Source organism: Orcinus orca, chromosome 1 (assembly GCF_937001465.1).
Source record: "Orcinus orca chromosome 1, mOrcOrc1.1, whole genome shotgun sequence".
NCBI classification, from domain to species: Eukaryota; Metazoa; Chordata; class Mammalia; order Artiodactyla; family Delphinidae; genus Orcinus; species Orcinus orca.
This window is the reverse complement of record NC_064559.1, coordinates 96,643,353-96,665,124: the sequence shown is the minus strand read 5'-3', so window position 1 is coordinate 96,665,124 and position 21,772 is coordinate 96,643,353. Positions and strand designations below refer to the sequence as shown.

The window sequence follows — 21,772 nt, the reverse complement described above, 5'->3', positions numbered from 1 at the left end:
AGGGGTGGCCCAACGACACTGACTAGATGCAGAACTAGATTCAGAGGTGGCTGTCTCACTGTCCCCCCCACCCCCACCCCCCGAGCCTGAGTGCAGCTGGAGGGGCTGAAATTGTCCTTTGGCCAGGCCTCCTTCTCCAACAGGGGACATTTGGAAGGGCACTTGGAGTCAGAAGAATACACCAGAGAATAAGGGCTGGGAGAGGAGTGTTCCTGCGTGGAGGAAGACAGATGGATGACGCAGCTTCAGCAGAATCTGGCAGCCAGCGGGGGAGCATGCTAGGTGAGCAGTGGGGTTAAGGCATAGAAGGGTCCTGCAGGGGTCTTTGCAATTCTGATGTAAGGGAAACATCATGGAGATCGGCATTCGATAACACTTGCAGATGAGCAAACCAATATCAGCTGAGTTCTCCATCTAATGGGGTTTCTGCAACTGTGACCCCATCAACCACCCCGGGTCCCAGCACACCATCGCGCAAGCAGCCCTCAAATCCTCGGGGTCCTGGTAAGCCCTCCATCTCTTCCCTTTTTTTTTTTTTTTTTTATCTTTTATTATTATCTCTTCCCTTTTTAGGGTACCTGCTCCAGGCTTCCAGAAGATGCCCCAGACCGGAATAGTGGGAGAGGCGTAGACATGCCCTATAGATCCTTATACAGACATAGGATATTAACAGGGAAGGTCAGAGCCGGGTGTTGTGAAGGACTTATAATCAACAGAGATCTCAAACTCCAAACCCTGGCCAAGAAGGCCATGGGGCTCCTCTCTCCAGTGATCCATCAGCAGTGGGAATGGGGCCCATGGGAATGTAGGAAACGAAAGGAGGTAGGCTCACCCTGCCTAGAGGCAGTCAAGGGTCAAGGTGAACTTTTGAGTTTCTTTCTGGATGCAGAATCCTGTTTAAGGTCCCTGTACCCATTGTTCTCCCCCACTCCAACCCCAACATGCCCCCACTCTTCCCAAAGAAGGTGGGCAAAAGATAATTCTGTGAAAATTCCACATGGGTTGGGTCATCTGAGTGAAGCCAAGAGGCATAGTGACCCCTCCCCCGCAAAACACAACCCAGAAAAACACCCAGCAGCAAGAGACTTCCATTCGAGAATGGAGTCCCAGTCTTGCCACCTGGATATGTCACGTCACCTGTCAGAGCCCTACTATAAAACGGGGAAATGATAACGAGGCCATCTACCTCACAGGGTGGTGAGAGGCCGTGACCCTGAGTGCACTGGGCAGATGCAAGGGCTGGTGGCCCTGGGCTGGTGGCCCTGGGCCGGTGCTGGGGCAGGCTGGGGCTGGTCATTCCCGCATGATTCCATTCAGTGTGTTTGGCTCCGCTCTGGGGCGGGGGTCCTGGCTCACCAAACCTCTCTGTGGTCTGTGGGATGGGGGGGAGGGGCGGGCGTGCTCACGGTTCAGCAGAGACCGTGTCCGTGGTTAACGTATAAGCAAGTGCGGTCTGGAGCAGCGGGACATTCCCCGCCCCAGGGCCACATTCTTGAGGTCACAACAAGTGCAAACTTGTCATAACCTGTGTTGGAGCAGCAGGGGGCAGCGAGGGCACGGGGTGGGGGGTGGTCGGGGGCTGGGGCGCTGGTGCTGAGCCGCTGGAGGCTGGAGGCTGGCGGAAGGGGTGCAAAGGGGATGGAGGGCGGGTGTGCTGGTGCATATGCGAGTGGCCGGTGCGGGTCTGTGTACCTGAGTTGGCCTGCTGGGTCTGGGCACATCCGCTCCGGCGTGCGTCCGGGAGCCGTGTGTGGGGCCGCATGCATGAGCGTGTGCCTGTGTGTCTCTGCATATATGAGCCTCGTGGTGGGAGGAGGAGGAGAGGCGGGAAGGCACGGGCCGCGGCGGCCGGGCATGTGGAACCGAGGAGTGGGCAGGCTGAGTGCCCCTTCCCCTTGGCCGGCCTCACGGAACCTGCATTCCAAGTCCATCCACAGACCGCCCCACCCCCGCCCCCTGTAAGTCGGGGCCTCTCCCGGCCTTGGGCCCATCTCCCCAGCCTGCCCGGGGAGGAGGGGGGGAGGGGTCGCCTCTTGCCCATCCCCCCTGGCTCTGGCCCCACTCCCCCAAGCTCGCTGGGCCCTCCGGACACTGGGGCGGGTGGGGGTGGGAGCGGGGGGAGGCTCTGAAAGCAGGTGACTGTTTGGGGGAACTCGGGGACAGAGCCCCCATTGTGCCCTACCCGGAGGCGCCTCAATGGAGCTCTGGGGCACAAAGGGGCTTTGACAATGGGCAGGACATTAGTATTCAGAGCCAGCCCCTCGGCCCTCTCCCTGTCCCACAGCCCAGGGGCGGGGGCTGGGGGGATGCTGGCCTCGCGGGTGGAGGCAGGGGGTGGGGCAGGGCTGAGACTTAAGAGATCTCAGCCCCCGGGGGCTCCCCTGGGGACACTGCCCAGGAGACAGGGAAGGGAGACTAGACCAGGGCCCCCAAACCTGCCACGAGCCAAAAAGGGCTTTCCAAATGGAAAAAACCAGGGGGACTGGGAGGGATGGGGGAGGAGGGGCTGTGGGAGGCCAGGCCCCTTCCTCCCAACCGGACTCTGGAAAGAAGCACGTGGGCAGCCTGACCCCACCCACTTTGGGCCTCAGTTTTCCCATCTATTCTAGGGAACTGTGTGGGTGGCAGAGGAAAAACTGAGCAATAGACAGCAAGGTCTCAAACCTAAGCCGGCCCCGGCTCCTCAGGCTCGGGGGCTGCTGGTGGGATCTGACCCTCCAGAACGCTTCTGCTCAGGGTGTGTGCTTGGGGTTTGGGGTATTTAGGCTTCTGACGAGGTGGTACCTGCAGCCCAGCTCAGGGGGGTTTGGCTGACAGGCCAAAGAGCCAGGGCTGGCTCCTCCCACCCTCGCCCCTGGTGTGTTCGTCTGTCTCCCCATCTGCCTCATCCCCACCCCCACTGGCACCCTTCCCAAGGTGCACGCACTGCCCGTGGCGCCACAGCACAAAGGGCAGGGTCAGGAGCCACCGGGAAAGGGACCCGGAGCCTGGAGTGCTGGGAGACTGAGAGGAGGGAATGATCCAGGAAGGGGCTGCAGGCAGTGAGCAGGAAAGAGACACCCCAGGAGAAGCAGTGTTGCCCGATCCCAGACTTCCTCTGCCCTGGGCCAGGAACCCTTAGGAGAGAGGGCTGGGGCCGCTTTACAGAACTGCTCCCCACAAGGCAAGATGGAAAAACCTTCTGGGCTTAGGAATGCCTTCTCCTGGCTTGCTTTCTCCTTTTTCAGTTGCTGTTGAGGTCAGGAAGTCCCTCCCTGCTACCCGCCCTCAACTCAAGGCTTCCTGCTCTACTGCTATTGGCCCTGGATGGTACACTTGGGATTGCTGGGGGAAAGGTAAGTTCTGCTCCCCTCCTCTCAGGACCTTGGGTTTTTTTTCCCCCACTGAAAAAGTCTGGTGGGGAAAGTGTAGGGCTAAGAGTTAGAACTCCTGGGTTCAGGGCCCAACAACCCTGTTAACTTTTCCTGGGACCTCACACAAGTCACTTTTCCTCTCTGGTTCAAGAAGCCCGCAACTGCAATTTGGGAAAGGTCACTTCTGCATCGCCCTGCCTCCTGGGCCCGTGGGCAGTGGATTCAGGGGCAAGGCTCTGGTATTTAATAAGAGCTCATATTATTTAGCACTATGCTAGGCCCTTTTCTAGCGTTACATCATCTAATTCTCAACAATTCTAAAAAGTAGGCACTTTTTTAAAAGCTCCATCTTATAGAGACGAGACAACTGAAGCACAGAGATGTTAATAATCTGCCCAAAGTCACACAGCTAGTGAGTGGTAGAACTGAGATTCAAGCTCCAGTAGGTAGTCTGTCCCCAGGACCCACGTGATTAACCACTACCCCATACTGCCTCCCTAGTGAAAACATTCAAAAGACCGTGGGCAGCTAAGGAAGATCAACCAGGATGTTCAAATCACCTGGGGCTTTTCCAAACTGTTTTCTGACGTTCCTCTGGACTAGTAATTCTCAAAGTGTGGTCCAGGGACCCTGGGGGGTCCTGAGACCCTTTCAGAGGCTCTGTGAGGTCAAGCCTATCTTCATAATAATACTAATATGTTATTTGCTTCTTTTCACTTTCATTCTCTCATGAGTGTTCAATGGAGTTTTCCAGAAGCTACATTGCAATATGATATTGTAACATATTGAATGCAGAAGCAGATATGAAACGCCAGCTGTCTTCTATTAAGCCAGATATTGAAAAGATTTGTGAAAATGTGATGAGACAATGCCACTTACTAAACTTTTGTTTGTCTGTTTTTAAATAAAGCTATTTTTTCATTAAAGATATGTCATCTAGGGCTTCCCTGGTGGCGCAGTGGTTGAGAGTCCGCCTGCCGATGCAGGGGACACGGGTTCGTGCCCCGGTCCGGGAAGATCCCACGTGCCGCGGAGCGGCTGGGCCCGAGAGCCATGGCCGCTGAGCCTGCGCGTCCAGAGCCTGTGCTCCACAACAGGAGAGGCCACAACAGTGAGAGGCCCGCGTACCACAAAAAAAAAAAAAAGTCATCTAAATTGACATGCAAAACGGGTTTGTTGCTGTTATTTTTAAATGAATGAATGCATATTTTAAGTTTCCTCCCATTTCTAACCTATCAATGTAGTCCACATGAACAAAAGCGCTTTGCAGTCTTCAATAATTTTTAAGATGTGAAGGGGTCCTGAGACCAAAAAGTTTGAGAACCACTGCCCTAGACTCAGACATCCTCGCCCTTTCCTCTTGCCATTGCCCATGTCTTTTTTACAGAGGGTCAACCAGGGAGATTTAGATGTGGGGAGAAGGTATGTGCCCGGGTCTTGTGGTTGGGAAAAGGATGGGGGTGGAGCTGAGGATATATCGCTAAAAGGTCAGGCCTAACCCGACTTGAGAGCTATGCCCACATGTCTCCCAGCTTGCAGGCTCCCACCCAGAGGTATGCTGCAGACAACGGGGCTGTCCCAGACTGGACTCTGGCCTCTGCCCCTTTCCCACTCCAGACGCCCACTGACAAGCCCAGCATCAGGCAGGAGCAGACCTCCCTGGCGAGGAGAGAAAAGTTCTGTGGATACCCACGTGGATTTTTGTGTTTGGGCCAGCAGCGCTTAATCTGCTGCTTATAATCTTAGGGTAAAACTGTCTCCACAGGATGGGGAGTTTAGTAGGAGAGGAGTTTCTCTGGAGGTTCCCTAGAGAGTTGGATAATAGAGTCTTACATATACCCTAGTCTAGGACACTCCTAAACCTCTGAAGTCAGGGTCCTCCCCCAGAATTAGCAACCAGAAAGGTTTCCTACCTAGAGTCAAGCTGGTCAGTAGACAGTCTGTGCCCTGGGGGCAGAGGGGTCCAGGGAGGGAAGAGATGCCTTTGCTTCAGGGAGTCGACAATCTGACAGGGGTGTAGGCCCCACCCTAGAGGAGCTCCTGTTATGGTAGGAGACAGGATGTCCCCTCCAACATTACCACTGTCCAGGTCATCCTGGGCAAATTCATAGACACGAAGGACAAGGAACAGGCAGGATGCTGAGGAGAAGGGGTACAAGATGACAGAGCAGATAGGGAAACAGAAGGATGGAGATTTGCAGGAGGGGCAGGACTTGGAGGGGTAGGCCTGTGTGAGGGCCCAGGGTGGAAGGGGTGTGGCTCAGGGATTACCATGGGATATGCTCCCCCAGAACAAGGTCTGAATCGATGGGGGTCCCAAAAGATAGGGGAACTGGAGGGGATGGGAGAAAGGTTGATATAAAGTATCTTGAAGACTGTGATTGGGAGTTTTCATCTGAAAACCCACAGAGACGTCTGAGTAGCAAAGGGGCAAGATAAAACTGATGCTTCATGACGACAGTTCCAGGGATAATTCTGTGTGGAGTAAAGAGGGAATCAAGGAGAAAGAAAGGTGGAAGTTAGGAAGATCATTAAGGAGGCCACTTTGGGCACCCAGGCTCACGGGATGAACAGGCTGCTCAGGGGGCAGAGAAGAGATGGACTCACACACCTGAGCGGAGTTGTGGGGGAAATGCGGGCAGGGAGGAAAGAGGCAGGGCCATGGAGGGACAGGGGTGAGATGTCGGGCTAGAGAGAAGCTCGCGTCTTTGGCTGGAAGACGTAAGTCACCCAGACGGGGAAAGAGACTATTTTAGGGAAGCCCAGCAGCTCGGTTACATTTATCGAATCCAAGTTGGAGACAACACATCTGCTTGGTGAAAACTCATGGAAAGAAGGGCCCAGGGGCGTGGAGACCCAGGCAACGCCCAGCTTGTTGGAATGAAGACAGGAACCTCATCTTAAACGACTTGATAATTCTCCCACCTTCCCAAACTCTAGAAGGGCGGAGAGACAGAGACCTAGGACAGACCTCAGAAAAGCCACAGAGAAGGGCTGCAGCAGGCCCAGGAGCCAGGCAAGATGAGGGAGTAGAAAGAGTCATAGAGGTGGGAGAACCGTAGCAGCCAACAACTGCACTTTTTATTTTTAACATGTTGAGCACCACTCCAAGCCCTTTACAAATATCGAGTCTTTTAATACTCAACTATAATTAGCCCCATTGTAAGGCTGAGGAGACATTTGTAGCTACTAAGCAGTGAAAGCAGGATTTTAAACCCAGGAAGTCTGACTCCAAGGCTGTGCTCTTAACCACTACGCCTCTGCCTCTCAGACAACAGAAAGGAGCCCTGAGACAGCACTGTGGGGTCGCACTTTCCCTCCAGAAGAAGCCTCTTGACAACTGTTGCAATAATCCGTGCGCTTCTCTGAGCTTCACAGCTCCCCCTCACAAGCCTTAAGGATGGGCTTTTTTTTTTTTTTTGCGGTACGCAGGCCTCTCACTGTTGTGGCCTCTCCTGTTGCGGAGCACAGGCTCCGGACACGCAGGCTCAGCGGCCATGGCTCACGGGCCCAGCCGCTCCGTGGCATGTGGGATCTTCCTGGACCGGGGCACGAACCCGTGTCCCCTGCATCGGCAGGCGGACTCTCAACCACTGCGCCACCAGGGAAGCCCCCAATGATGGGCTTTTTTTGTTGGGGGTGGGTTTGTTTTAGTTTGGGTCCAGAAGGTGGTCTGCCTCTCTTTCCCAAACTCCATTTCGGACCTCTTTCCTTTTATGGACCTGCTTCCTGAAATCTAGCCTAAGTCCTTCAAGCTGCAGCCCCAATCCTTTCCCCAGGTCTTCTGCCATTGGAAGGGGAGCAGAATGGCCATATCCACTCCTTCTATGCTACACCTTTTTAGGGGTCTGAAGTGCTAATTCAGTCCTCTGAAGCCCATGCTTGTCCAGCCTCTTTCTCCAGGCCACCCCGTTCAGTTTTCACTTCTCTCCTGCATTCCAGAGCCAGCCCCTCCCTTCTCCCCCACCTCAAATCCAGCTCCCAGCTGGCAGACACCCACGGGAGACTTTTTCCCAGAATCCCTTTCTCTGTGCCCTTTCAAGCTTCTGATGTGGGGAGGGGATGAAGAGGGGCCGCTCAGATGCACTGTCTCCATGAAAATGGTGGCAACACGTATATTAAACTTGGATGAAGGGAGAAAAGCATTGAACGCATCCTGTGGAAGAGACAGGGCGATGTGGTAAACTCAGAAAGCTCTGATTCCCAAGAGCCGCCCCTGCCAACCAGCCTTCACTGGGTGCTAAAACACTTGGATTCCAGATCTCCCATCTCTAATCTTTCTGCAGTGTGCCTTGGACTGTCCCTTCTCTCTGCCCCTTCCAGGGCCTCACCACCATCCTGGACAGTCTGGCATTAACCCGGACAGTAGCACTGACCAGTCAGGCAAGAGAAGAATCTAGGCCGGGGAGGGGAGGGAGACTGGAGCTTTTCTCCTTCCGTCCTAAATAACCCTTGGCAGGAAAGTTGAGGGGCTCCATTGCCCAACATGTCTTTCCCTCCCCACTGATGCCAGGAGGTTCGGCCTAGCTTCCATCTTGTGTGCGGAAACCGAGCATTTTGCTAAAAGATGCAGGGGGTCTTTTCTCCTCTGTAGAAGTGGGTCTTTCTGCATGACTCACCCCCCACCCTCCAGAGCCCTAAACCCCTTATTCCATCAATTCGGGCATGACCCCAGAGGACTTGATCTAAGCCCACCCAGATCCAAGTGTCCCAGCCTCTCTGGTCCCTAAGGAGGACCAGGGAAGGAAGCCCCTGGGTCTTCTGCCACGCCCTTCCCTTCTAGCCCAAGCCAACCAGGCTGGAGTTATAGACGAGCTCGTGCACAGAGGTGCAGGTGTGGGGAGGGGGCGCCGTTCAGTGGGGCACAGGGAGGAGGTGAGGGATGCCAGGAGTTGGACCACTAACCCTCCCACACACACGTATGTGTCCACAGACCGCATGTAGGGCAGATGTTGGGCGGACAGATTTTTTTCCCTCAGGGTAGGGGGCAGCAGTGGGATTCTGCATTGGAACCACAGAAGGATTGGGACCCTAACCCTGCCCCCGCCAGCCCTCTCCACTCAGTGGAGTCGTTGCCATTTGATATCCACTGAGACAAGTTGGCTGCTCAGCTCGGGGTGGGGGGCGGGGGGATGGCTCAGAAAACAGCAGCTTCTTTCAGGACCCAGGTTGGCAAGGGCTTTGGGAGGCTGGACTGGCCCAGATCACCCCCCAACACCCCCTCTCTCCCTCCCTCGCCACCACCACCAAAGGACTGGAGGGCGGGGAAGAGGAGTTGGCACTGCCTGGGCCATGCCTGTTGCCTCTGCAGACCAGCCCTGGCCCCTCTCCCTGGCATGATGCCTTCCCTCCCCCTCCTCCCTCGTTTCCTCCTCCCTGAAGAACTAGCTATAAGCCAGGACACTTGGCTTCTTCTACACTTGGTCCCCCGTACCCAGCCTATACCATGAGGAATTAACAAGCCCTGCACAGGATGGTACCCACCATCATGCCAGGAACGCGTAACAGAACAGAAATCCTTGGAGATTAGCAACAGCATTTCAAGATGAAACTGAATGGAATTCAGAGTAGCTTCTGGTCCCTTCTCAGACTGGTTTCCTGATACCCACTCCAGGCCCTCGTCACGCCTAAACAAGTGTCACTCCTCACAGAAGCGCACCAAGTCTCCCATCATCATCTCCCTCCCATCCAGAAATGCCTAAAGCAGTCCTGGTGGGGAAAAAACTTTCAAGCACCATGGCCAAGGCAGACGGGCCAGAAATCTTTAGCCAGAATACGTATCGATAAGCAACAGAATCAGGCTTCAAGCCTAGGCCCCCTTTGGGGTCCAAATCTGTACTGGCTTCTTCCGCACCCCCACTTCTCCATCTGCCTCGCTGTGCCTGGGGCCCTTCGTTAACAAGCATGAGATCTCAAGATACAAGAGGTCCTACGCGCACGCGTCCCCAGTTTTGTCCTTCCATGCATCCTGGGGCTCAACACTTCTCCCTCAAATCAGGAAGTTCCAACCGGTCTCTTTCCTAACGCAGGTGCCCTTGGTTAGTTCCTGATGGGGAGAAGGGATGGGATGGGGAAGGGGCGTCTCACCTGGAGGGTGGATGTTATAGAACCCAATCTGCCCTTCTTACTCTAGCAGAGGTGACCCTGCTGCTCTCCTCCAGGTGATCTCAGTGTGAAACAGCTGTGGCGAGGGGAGGAGGGTTGTAATGGGGAGAGGTGTCTTGAAGCGGGAGGCAAGTTGGAATGAAGGGAAGAAACTGGGCGGGCAGGGGTCCCCGTCACACCAGGCTACTACATCTCCCTAACCTGAGCTGTAGGTGTTTTCTTCCCCTGTGTGAACTAGTGATCAGTGGGTGTCGCTATGTGAATGTCACATCATGGGGAGGGGGAAAAGGGGCTGGGCATGGGAGTGGGAGTAACCTGATGATCCCGGGAAGAGGGGGCACTGTCTGCAGTGCCTGTGAGGGTGCATGGTTATATGTGGTGGTCACTGTATTTAGTTGGAGGGCTGTGATGCAACTGCAGGTCTGCCCAATAGGAAGGAGCATTAGGAAAGCCCCTTTCTTAGCTGAAAGTGCTGAGGTGACCAGTTTGGGAAAGTTTCCTTCTTGGTGAGCCCTTCCTATAAGGCTCCGTTTGGGGCCGCTCCGGTGGGAGGCTGGGGAATAGGACGGTACCACTGAGGCAAGTCAGGGTAGGGACCTAGGGGCTGGGGGCCCCGGTATCTCTGGAGAGTGAGGTGGACAGGACCCCGGCTGCGGCGGCAGCACTCCTTCATCAGGGCCAGGGTCTTACCTTGGGTCCGGGGTGGAGTGGCCCCTCGGATGGGCAGCGGGACAGACGGACAGACGGGGCGGGCAGGCGTGAGGAACGGAGCTGTGCGACGGGCAGGGCCAGGACTCTTAAACTCGGAGCCGGGATCAGATAAGGGCTGGTCCTGGGGCCGGGGCCGGGGTCGGGCCGGCCGGGGGCAGAGCTGGGCCGGGCCGGGCCGCCCCCTCCCTCCGCAGCGCAGAGCCAAACTTTGCGTGAACTGAGGGACCTGGAGGGGCCGGGCGGGCGGGGGCGGGGGGCTCCGGACAGGCCAATGGGAATGTGGAGCGCCAGGCCCGAGCTGCCGGGATTGGAGGGGACTGGGCAGGGGGTGGGGCGTAGGGGCAACGAAGCAGAGCCCCAAACAGCTGGAGGAGCAGGACGGAGAGCAACACCCAAAGACAGAGACCCAGACAGACTCAGGGAGAAATAGAGAGACGATAGGCGAAGCGATAGAAGCCGAGCTGGCAAGATGACAGTGGAAGAGAGAAGGAAGAAAAAGGAGGCTGTCGTGTCAGGGATGGGGAACGAGAGCGGGAGCAGGCGGGGGCGGACCTGGGGCCGAGTTAATGAGGTGGAAATGAATTCAGGACCGGCCCAGTTGCCCGACAGGCAGCGCCGAAGGGGCGGGCTCGGGACTACGGGGTTATATCCTTCAGCACCATTTCCATGCTGTTTGCCATTTTCTAAGTGCAGGGTGAGGTCCTGGATGCGAAATGCGCAGGCATCATTCCCACTTGCAGTGGCTTGGTCTGAGAGAGGGCAGAACACGCAGCCCAAGTGCCCAGGAGGTGCTGGAGGCAGCAGAAAGGGAAAGATCACTCTACTTAGGGGGTCCTGCAGATGTGGGAGGACAGACGTGACATCCATCCGATAAGGCCCCTAAAGAATGCAGAGGATTCAGGTACGGGGAGACGGTGGGGAGGGCATTTAAGGCAGAGGTAACTGCATTCACAAAGTCCTGGGAGGACAGGAAAAATACAAGTCTGCTTGGGAAACAGCAGCAAAGTGGTCCACTGGACCAGAATACGGAGTGGTGGTTCTCAACCTTTTCATCACGAAGGACTTCTTTCATTATCTGAATCCATGTTTTGAGAGGTTTTTATCCACAATCTCCCACTCTTGGCATGTATTAAGGAAGAAAACATTTATTTCCCCATTTTTGCTCATCGTAGATATTTAATTACTAATCAGTAACCAGTATTATCATATTGAGCTGATATACATAGTGGGGGGAAAAAGAGGAAAGGCACTTGACATTTTAGTTCAGTTCAGCCTCTAGACGCCCTATGATGGGTAAATGTCCATTTCAAATAGCCCCCATGGCGGGGGTGGGGGGCCGCTGGGCTGAAGGTAAGCGTAGCGTTTGTTGGGGGGGAAGACCTCTAGTAAATATAGAGCTGTGCCCATTCATGGTCAGCTCTGAAGGCAATGGAGAGTAAATGAAGTTTTCTTGAGCAGAGGGGAGACAAAGGTAGAGCAGAATTGTAGGAACACTAATCTGCAGGTGAACAAAATGGTTTGACTCAAGAGGAAACATGGCAGCAATCCTAGACTTCATTCTTCCTCACCCCATCTCCCTTATCTAATCAATGCATCTACTTTCTGAATCACATAAATCCCACTCCCTTCCTCTCCATCTCATCATCATGCCAGTGGCCCAGGACCCCATCACCTCTCACCAGGATTACTACAGCAGCCTTCTAATGCCTACCTCTAGTCTTTCTCCACTCTAATAATCTGTCAGATCATGAAATCCTTCATTTAAGAAGAAACACCAATCTCTCTGAAACACCAATCTGACTGTGTCACTTCCCGATTTAAGCTTTCCATAGACTGCCCATTGTCTATAAGTAAAGTCCAAATTCCTAACCATGGAACAGAAGGCCTCTTATGACCTGGACCTGGTGCCATTCCAGCCTCATCTTCTTCCACTGCCCCTACGCACCCCAACCTACAGCTGTTTCCTCCTCCAATACCCAAGGTTCAGTCTTACGTTCTCTTTCCATGTCCTGCTCCTGGACCCTTCGTCACTTACATGGCTCCAACTATCGTTCCTGAGTTATACCCAAATCTCTACCTTCAGCCTTAGGCTCTCTTTAGAGCATTACCTCCACAGTTCCAGTGGCTGGCAGGGGATTTCCACTCCCACCTGGACAGGCTCCAAACTGAACTCATCCTCTTCCTCCTCAAGGCTGGGAGTTCTCATGACTTCCTTCCTTACTTCTATGTTCCTCCCAGTTGATCAGATTAAAAAGCTAAAAATCATCTTCACTCTTCACCCTTACCCTATGTTCCATCCATTGACATGTCAACAAAACCACCAAATTCTGTCAAGTCTCTCTTTGTTCTATGTCTCTAGGATATCCTTTCTCCTTTCATGGCTACTGTCAGGATCAGGAAGGTCACTAGCAGCCCAGGACCTTGACCCGCCCTTCACCCTTCTCTCTAGTCTCAAAGGAAGAGGTAACCTGTATTCACAATGTCAGTCCCTGTGCCCTTGGATCAAAACCCCAAACTGGTGGCCCCTGCTTGCAGGTCGCAGTCCAAACTCCTCAGCTCGACATTTGGAGTACTCCTCTGAGAGAGGAGGGAAGAAAGAATCAAAGGGCAGGAGCAGAAAGAGATACCTGGTGGTGAAGGAGTCTCTGCAGAAGTTCCTTCCAAATGTTTTTCACTCTTCTGTAGTTCAAAAAAGCCATTTACTGAAACTCAGGGTGGCAGTGGGACTGAGCAATTAGAAAGCATTTAGAAGTTCCATAACAGCAGGTGTGCAGAGGTTGTGGAAAAAGACACAGATAACTTGAACGGCACTGTAAGTTTCTAATTTTACAAGAGTGATTTAAATCGAGCTTTTGTTCTTAAATTACGTTTTATAGCATATACACAGATATCCATCATGTATACATTCCTTTGTACATATCAAATGTCAGTTTTTAATTTCGAAGTCTTTTTACAAAAGAAAGAAGTCCTAGAACAGTCACCAGGAGCCCAATAGGAAATCAATAATAAACGGCATAGGAAATTCATATTTGTGAGTGTTTACTACGCAAGATATACATATTACTTGAGATGGAGAAACTGTGGTTCAGAGAGTTTCAGCAGCTCGCCTATGGTAACATAGCTAGAAAGTGTTCGATTTGGAATTTGAATCCACGCACGTTGAACTCCAAAGCTTGTCTCGAGGTAACACTAGAGTGATTTTGCATAGTTGAAACATAAACTTGTCCATATGAGCACACATCGGTATGAAAAATTTGCCAGGGTTGCGATGTCCAGTGTTCCCACAGAAAATGGCAGTTAGGGGAACCATCTCTTTTTAAGGACACCCCTGTTTCCTCACTTTAGCAAGTTCTGTCTTTCTTATTCTCAGTTGCTCCTTTCTAACTCCCTCCTCCCCACTTTGGCCTCATCTCTTCTTTTACCTCATTTGTAATAGGGCAGGGGCTCCTTCAGAGCACAGAGGACAGTAAGGGGTGAGTAACTTGTTTGGGAAGGAGAATCCACAAGTGGGCAGCAGTATGAGGGGCTTCTGCTGGGAAAAGCCAGTGCGGACGGAAGGGATGAGGGAAGCTTTGGGTCAGGAGGCATGAGGAGGCTCAGAATAGGCAACATTTCACAGTCAGAGGGATCGGCTGGAAATAGAGATACTGACAACGCCCACCACAGGATTCCAAGGGGCATTTTAGTGCTCGGGCCCCACAAGGCTGAACAATTTCCATTAGTAGTAGGGCACCTAATAGCTGTATAATCCTGACCACAGAGGAGAAATCCAAGAGAGGGACTGAGCTCCACCCCCCTACCAAGTCATGAATGGATCATTATTTAGGTATACCACCTCCTTTCAGTAAACGTGATTTACAAGAACTCACATTTATAAGACATAAGTTAGGGGATGCTTAATCACATTACCAAAGGGTTCTATCCAGAATTTCTTTAACTAGGTGGTTTCTCTAGTACCTTTCTAATTGGGTCCAATGGACAGAAATTCTATTAAAACACCCAATATACTGTGGTAGGAGGGAGGCAACAGGGAATAAAGAAACAACCAGGGACCAGGAGCCAGGAGGCCTGGGTCTTAGTTCTGTCTATGCTCTTGGGGCCCATCCCTTACCTGTAAATTACTTGGGACCCATCCTTGTCTGTAAATTGCCTGGGACCCATCCCTTACCTGTAAAGTGAGGATTAATTCTGGACTACCTCTAACGTCCATGACTTTTAGATCCTGGTCTACTTCCTCCAGTCCTATAAAGCAAGATAGACCTGTGTATGAGAAGGTTCTGATCCTTTTGCTCTCCTGAACTCAGCCAGGAGACCAGCAAAGCCCTCGGCCTCAGAAGCCCAGTGGGGCTCCATGTGTCCTGGATCTGTGCTCTGCTTCTCCCCATTTCACTCTAATATCCAGCCACATTTCACTCCTGCAAACCTATGCTCCCTCTGCTCTGAGTTTTCTAGCGCCCCATCTCCCTTGAATTTATAGAAATTGTTATAATCTATCTGATTGGCCTCCCTGCTCCATTAAGTTCATATCCTCAGCCATCTCCTGTATTCCCCATCATGCTTCCTCTCCCACCTCCAACCTTTTACCTAAGAAGTCTCATGATATTGCTCAAGGAAATCTTCCCAGATTGGTTGATCCCAAGGCTGCCACATACAGTTGTACAGTTTGTGCACTGCATTAAGGCACCCACTGAGGGGGAAAACTGAGGACTGAACCACGTTCAGTTTGCCATTCCTTGCATCATGGCTTGGAGCCGTGTCTACTGGAGGGATTCCCCTTTTTATTTTATTCTTATGCCGAAGTACCACTTGCTACATGCCATAAGGAGTGCATCTGCCCAGAGGGGGTTCCTTTTTTCTACCTTGTACCAAGGTTCTTTATAGACCAGCAATGTGGCCCCAGCTGTGCCCATCCTGCCCTCAAGATTCTCCAGTTCCAAACCCAATCTCCCGTCGTCACAACTGTACTGACATATTTCATTGACTCCTCGTAAAGTTGCTTTCTTTACTTCATAATACCTGAAAGCTAGGATCCTGCTTATTTTTCTGTATCCTGGTACCTCAGAAAACATGTTTTTCCCTCACTCTGTTCAAGTTCAATGATAAACAAAGAATTGAGGTTAGATACCAGGCGAAGTCCAGGACCTGCCAGATCCATAAAGCAGGGGAGGGGGTGGTGTTCTCCTTTGTCAGGAAGGCCGCACTCAAGGCAGGCTGCACTGAGGCAGGGGGCTGGCTGATACATCTTCCGGAGGACGCTGCCAGCCCTGTGATTTCCCCCTCCAGGAAATGGGGCCAGTTCTATGCAAATACGTTCTTGCCCAGGAGTTTGGTTTCTTCTCTCTGAGCTCCTGGCACAGTGGAACCAACGTGAGCAGCTGCTTGGCAGGACAGAGAAGGGCAGGCTAGCAGTCCCAAGGCTCAGGTGACAGGGCCAGGCCCAGGAGACGGGGATGTTGACTGGGGCTTTAACAGCCCTCCTGATGCCAATCTCGGGCTGAAAACTCGATATTTCCACTTGGAACAAGAAACACAGGCGAGAGGGCTGGGAGAGGAGGGCGGTGTACCAGGAGTGCCCCCTGCAGGTCTCACTGGGTGGCACCAGCACAGAGGAAGGTGGCACAGGGTAGGTGGAGATTTCAGGAGATGCCTGGGATGAAGACGATGATGAGGAGAAGAAGGAAGACCATAGCTAGCATCTACTGAGTACTTACAATGTGCCACCACTGCCTCATATAATCCTCATGACAATCCCCCAGAGATGGATAATACAGCTGTTCTCAGTTCTTAGATGAAGAAACTGGTCAGAGAGGTTAAGTAACTTGCTCAAAGTCACCCAGCTAATAGGGGACAGAGTTGGGGGTTGAACCCAGGACACTGCCTCCTGAGACTATATTACTCAGCACCACCGTTTCCACCTTGCCAGGCCATTCCAGGAACTTCTCACCTGCTGGTATCCATTTCTATATCGTCCTGCTTCTCTAGCTCACATCTTCCTGTTCCAACTTTAAGGCAGCTGGAGAACTGATCAATATCTTGGGTATAATAATGCTGATACTAGCAACACCTGGCATTTGTCTACCACTCTCTGCTTTTAATTATTTCCCTGGGGAAAATAAACATTGAAGTATTTCCATTTCTCCAATTTTTTTTCCTGATTTTTATCAGTATTCCTAAAGCTATTTCTATACAGTTATGATCAGTTTATAAGAATACTTTGGGGAATTCCCTGGCGGTCCAGTGGTTAGGACTCCACGCTTCCACTGCAGGGGGCACAGGTTTGATCGCTGGTTGGGGAACTGGGATCCTGCAAGACGTGTGGTGCTGCGGGCAAAAATAAAAAAGAATACTTTCATGTCCTGGTTTTTATGTAACAGTGTACCTGCATGCACATTTACATATATGAACATAGTAACTGATTATATTGCTTTGCCACAAATATTGCATCACCAAGGGAGCGGAGCATGGGGGTGTGACACAGGTGTATGAGTGTGACTACTTCTCTGCCGATATCCAACTCTGTGACATTAGGTAAATCACTTCACCTTTTTCAGTTTTAATTTTCTCATCTATAAGTAGAGAAAATAATACCTGTCTCATAGGGTATCGCCCAGGGTTGTTGAATAAGGCGCGTGTCCAGCTCAGAGCTGATGCTCAGTCAATTCTCAGTAGTAGTGTTAGTATTCTGTGCTTACGGATCTTTCTCCCCCACTGGGCCATGAGCTCCTGGTGGCCGGGGACTTATCCACTTCTGTAACCAGCCCCACCTAGCACATTACCTGGCACGTGGGCTCCACAAAAATGTGTTGAATGAAGAGTTAGTAAGCCCTCAACTAGCCTTTTCTCTCTGTTGGACGTTTGGGTTGTTTCTAGACCTTTTGCTGTTAAGAAACTACTCCTCAAAGCCCTTCTATTTACATTCCCTCGTTCGATCTGCACACCCTGTAAAGTAGGCAGAAAGGGCTATTTGCACATATCCACGTCTTGTGAAAGATGGAGCGACTGTGGCTGAGGGAAGGGAAGTGATTCCTCTGGGTCACATCGCAAATCAGTGACAAAGATTAGAACCTCTGACCCTACCTCCCTTCCTTGGGTGGACCTCTTTTCCCTCTAGCTACCTTCTTCTGGATCAGGGTGACCTCTCCAAAAATGGAGACTGTGATCGCAGGCCTGACCGGAGAGCAGCACATGCACCCAGAAGCCCGGCTGGAGGTGAATCCCTAGGAAACCAAATGCCTTATTCCCAAACACATCAAGGCTTGTATTTTCCCAGAGCAAGGAGCTTCTTAGGAAAGAGTCAGCATGCTAGCTTTTCTTTTTTTTTTTTTTGTTTTGTTTTCCTGAGGGGGTGAAGAGGCGAGCTCTGAGTTGTCCAGGAGGAGGAACTTTGGCTAAAAATAGCTATGGCGTATGGATCAGCCTCTAGTGGTACCCAGGACTGGGGAGGGGAGGGGGATGCTCTAGAGCTGTCGCCAGACTGGTTGCTGTGGAAACAGGAGAGGAGCAGGGGAGCCTGGGAAGTGCGGATGACACAGATAGCAAGTCCTAGTCAGAGCTGCCGCTACATTTAGGAGAAACAGCGGTGCCTGCGGCTCCCACCCTCCAAGGGGGCTGGGGTGGGGGGGGAGGCGGTGTCAGGGGCATGGACGCTACACCCCCAGGGGTCTCTGCTGCCGGCTACTCTCCTCTCCACACGCTGTGAGTTGAGTTCCAGGGGACTTGGGTTTGGGCCCCTATTTCCAAGGCAAGTGGGGGTTTGGGAAGAGCTGGTTCCTGAGGGAGTTTTCGCCCGATCCCCTTCCAAAAAATAAGCCCCCTTGCTGGCCAGCACTCTCTAGCCAGAGAAAGGGAGATCCAGGAAAATGCAGCACTGGGGTCTTCTGGAAAGGGGGACAGCATGCACATGAAATAAGGAGGAACAGGCTGGAGGAACAGGACTCTTTGGAGGGAAGGTGTAGAAATCGAGTCTTTGCTCTTGAGATAGAGGCAACAATTTCACACCTTTCCTCACCCATTGAGAAAGTGCAGCCCAAAGACAGGAGATAAAACACAATCAAAGTGAGGCTCACCTAGATTCCCAGGGCAATGGCGGGTGAGAGAGTTCTGGGGGCCATCAGACTCTGGCGTTTCTTCCCCACACCTGGGCAGAGGCAGCTCAGCAGGCAGATTGGGGGTCAGATTACCTAAGACCCTGAGAGAACATCTGAAAGCCCACCTTGGCAGAAGCTGGAATAAGTGGGCCCAGGCACTTCTCTGAATGACCTGTGATCTCTAAGCCAATCGAGGACATCGTGGGCTGCAGGAAGAGAAAAAGCAAGCTCATGGTTGGGGGAGGGGAAGACCCTAATCTGCCATTGCATTGGGGTTCCTGGATCCTGTGTCCCCTGATTCCTCCTGGAAATGTAAGGGATGCCCCTAAGCTCCAAGCCATCTCATTTTGTTTTTTCCTCCTGCCCTCTACCCCACCACAACACACACACACACACACACACACACACACACACACACACACACACACACCCTCCAAAGGTCTGGCTGCAGAACACCTCACTCCAGAATTTAAATTCGAGAGTGCTGGGTTTGGAGTTCCATACCCAGGCAGTTTCTCCCCAGGACCTGGTCAAACGTCCAGGCCATCTGTGGTCCTTATGTCACACTCTTCCCCTCCATCACCCTACCCGAGCCAGCCCAGGTTTCCTTGGAGTGGGGAAAGAGGCTGATTCCCAAGAAGAAGGGAAAGTTGAAAAGTCCTGAATTCTTAACCTTTCCTCATACGAGCCATACCTCCTAGGGGCCCCTGGGTGCCTAGGGAAGGGCTCTGGGTCTCTCTCTCTCAGGGCAGCCTGCAGCTCAGAGAGCTCCTCATGGGGAAGAACTTAAAACAAAATCAGGTAGGCTTCCCTGGGAATGTGAGCTTTGCGGCATATGGAGGGGGGCCGTTTAAGGATAGTCAAGGGAGGTGGGAGGCTGGGGAGGGAGGGGCGAACTGAAGGGAGGAAGGAGGTAAAGGTGTGTGCTTAAATCACTTATCTGATTTAACGGCTCATGAAGAATAGGATACTAGAGGGCTGCAAGCCTACCTTGAACTTTGTGCTTCCTTTACCCCGGCTGTCCATGTTGATCTCATATTCTCCCGTCCTCCTGCCCATTTGCAGGCTGTCTCCACTGTGGAAATAACCTAGGGGAAATGGGGCTGACGCTACAGCCGCATTGATCATGGTCAGTCCTCAGGGAGGATTTCCAGTAGGAATTTCCCAAGGTGGGAATGTTCAACCCTTGCCCACTGGAGATTTTTCACTCGTTTTCCACCACTTCCATTTCTCCTTCGTAAGCTTGTTGAGAGGAAGAAGATGTGGGAGGGGGTAGAGTAAGCGAGGTTCAGGGAGGAAGGAATGGGAAAGACTTTCTGTGTCAGTCTCCAGGTGAACTTCCAAAGAGCCTGGTTAGACAGCAGGTTGAATTGCGGAGACAGGGATTAGGGGACGGCCTGATATCAGCCAGGGCGGAGTGGGGCGGGGGTGGCCTTCGGGCAGGGAGGGCTCTGCACAGGAGAGGAAGATTAAGCACCTGCCTCGAAGGAACCCACAGTCTAAGCGTTTCAGGAAACTCCCTCCTTGCCTGGGCCTCTCACCTGGGGGTGGCCGTGAGGTGCTGCACAGCCCAGTTAGAGCAGTGGGACCAAGACCTCTGGTACCCCGTTTCCCTGAAAATAGTCGTGCAGAGTGCGATCCAGTTCATACACACTATCCCATTTGATCTTCACGGTGTTGTGAGATGGGGGTGGGGACGGCTAGGGTTGTGTGTATTGTTCCCATTCTACCGATGCGGAAAGCTGAGGCTGACACAGCAAGGGACTCGCTCTGGGCCACTCGGCCCCTGGGCGCAGGCCCGGACGTCTCGGCCTCTCCCGCGGCTCGGCTAATCTGGCCCACCTCTCAGCCCCTCCAGGCCCCGCGCCGCCGCCCGGGCCGTGACCTCCCCGCCGCGGCCACGGCCATGGCGCAGAAGAACGCCGCCTTCTCGCCGGGGCCTGAGGAGCAGCCGCGGCGCCGCGGCCGCCAGCGCTACGTGGAGAAGGACGGCCGCTGCAACGTGCAGCAGGGCAACGTGCGCGAGACGTACCGCTACCTGACCGACCTGTTCACCACGCTCGTGGACCTGCAGTGGCGCCTGAGCCTGCTCTTCTTCGTGCTGGCCTACGCGCTCACCTGGCTCTTCTTCGGCGCCATCTGGTGGCTGATCGCCTACGGCCGCGGCGACCTGGAGCACCTGGAGGACACGGCGTGGACGCCGTGCGTCAACAACCTCAACGGCTTCGTGGCCGCCTTCCTCTTCTCCATCGAGACGGAGACCACCATCGGCTACGGGCACCGCGTCATCACCGACCAGTGCCCCGAGGGCATCGTGCTGCTGCTGCTGCAGGCCATCCTGGGCTCCATGGTGAACGCCTTCATGGTGGGCTGCATGTTCGTCAAGATCTCGCAGCCCAACAAGCGCGCCGCCACGCTCGTCTTCTCCTCGCACGCCGTGGTGTCGCTGCGCGACGGGCGCCTCTGCCTCATGTTCCGCGTGGGTGACCTGCGCTCATCGCACATAGTCGAGGCTTCCATCCGCGCCAAGCTCATCCGCTCGCGCCAGACGCTCGAGGGCGAGTTCATCCCGCTGCACCAGACCGACCTCAGCGTGGGCTTTGACACGGGCGACGACCGCCTCTTCCTCGTCTCACCGCTCGTCATCAGCCACGAGATCGACGCCGCCAGCCCCTTCTGGGAGGCGTCGCGCCGCGCTCTCGAGAGGGACGACTTCGAGATCGTCGTCATCCTCGAGGGCATGGTGGAAGCCACGGGTGCGGGCGGGCTGAAGGAGAAGGGAGAGGAGGAAGTGCAGGGGGAGGAGGGGAGCGGGTGGGCGGGGAATTGGACCCAGAGGGGCCAGGGCGGAGGAAGCGGGGTGGGGGGGGTGGGGGGGTGGATGGAGAGGCTGGTGGAGGAGAGCCGAGATGAGATGGTTTGGGAGGGGTGTATGAAAAGAGTGACCCCCCCCCACCCGCCCAGAGAGGCGAGAGAAAGCTGGGAGGAATCCTCCGAAGTGGCCCTGGCCTGGGGCCCTGGGCTGAGAGGTCTGTGTCACTGGGAATAGGAGACAGTAATGATAGTAGACAACACCCAGTGCTTACTCTGTGCCCTGCACGGTTCCAAAGCACTTTACACCTCCTGGTTTATTTAATCGGAGCCCCATGAAGGTAATTTCTTGTTACTGTGCTCATTTTTCAGGGAGGAAATTGCCCCAGTGAAAGGTTAAGTTGTCCACAGTCATAGGCTAAATAAGTGGCCACGTCTGGATTGGACCCAGGCAGTCTGGCTTCAGCATTTAGGGTGCAGAGTAGGAAGGAAGGGTTAGGTTCCGGGTTTTTCTCAGTACTGAGGGGTCCAGGCCCCTGGAATGTGATGGTGCAGGTTTTCCATGGCCTGAGTTATTCCTAGGCTGGACCTTAGGGAGAGGTTGATAGCTGGGCTCACTTCTGCCTCAGTTTCCCCATCCATCAGAAGATTCGGTTTCCACTGACAAAGGATAGATGATCTGCACATTTCAAGCCCCTTTCCAGA

The 21,772-nt window shown here is 53.4% G+C and overlaps 2 protein-coding genes across 5 annotated transcripts in view; one reads left to right on the top strand and one right to left on the bottom strand.

Moving 5' to 3' along the window:
• The window catches only part of KCNJ10 (potassium inwardly rectifying channel subfamily J member 10), a 32,609-nt gene extending 22,249 nt beyond the window's left edge, over positions 1-10,360 (bottom strand). Inside the window, exon 1 of the mRNA XM_004284454.2 lies at positions 10,149-10,360. The gene's annotated coding sequence lies outside the window, so the exon portion shown is untranslated. The remainder of the gene's footprint in view (positions 1-10,148) is intronic.
• The window catches only part of KCNJ9 (potassium inwardly rectifying channel subfamily J member 9), a 55,618-nt gene that overhangs the window by 28,963 nt on the left and 4,883 nt on the right, over positions 1-21,772 (top strand). The window contains exons 1-3 of one of the 4 annotated variants that reach the window (XM_049694555.1): positions 2-282; positions 3,228-3,335; positions 20,106-21,012. In XM_049694555.1, the coding sequence (XP_049550512.1) occupies positions 20,163-21,012 (850 nt within the window). In that variant the 5' untranslated portion in view covers positions 2-282; positions 3,228-3,335; positions 20,106-20,162. Of the gene's footprint in view, position 1; positions 283-3,227; positions 3,336-16,683; positions 17,865-17,889; positions 19,058-20,105; positions 21,013-21,772 lie in introns of those variants that run through there. The other 3 variants (XM_049694552.1, XM_049694548.1, XM_049694545.1) reach the window with 3 other exon arrangements.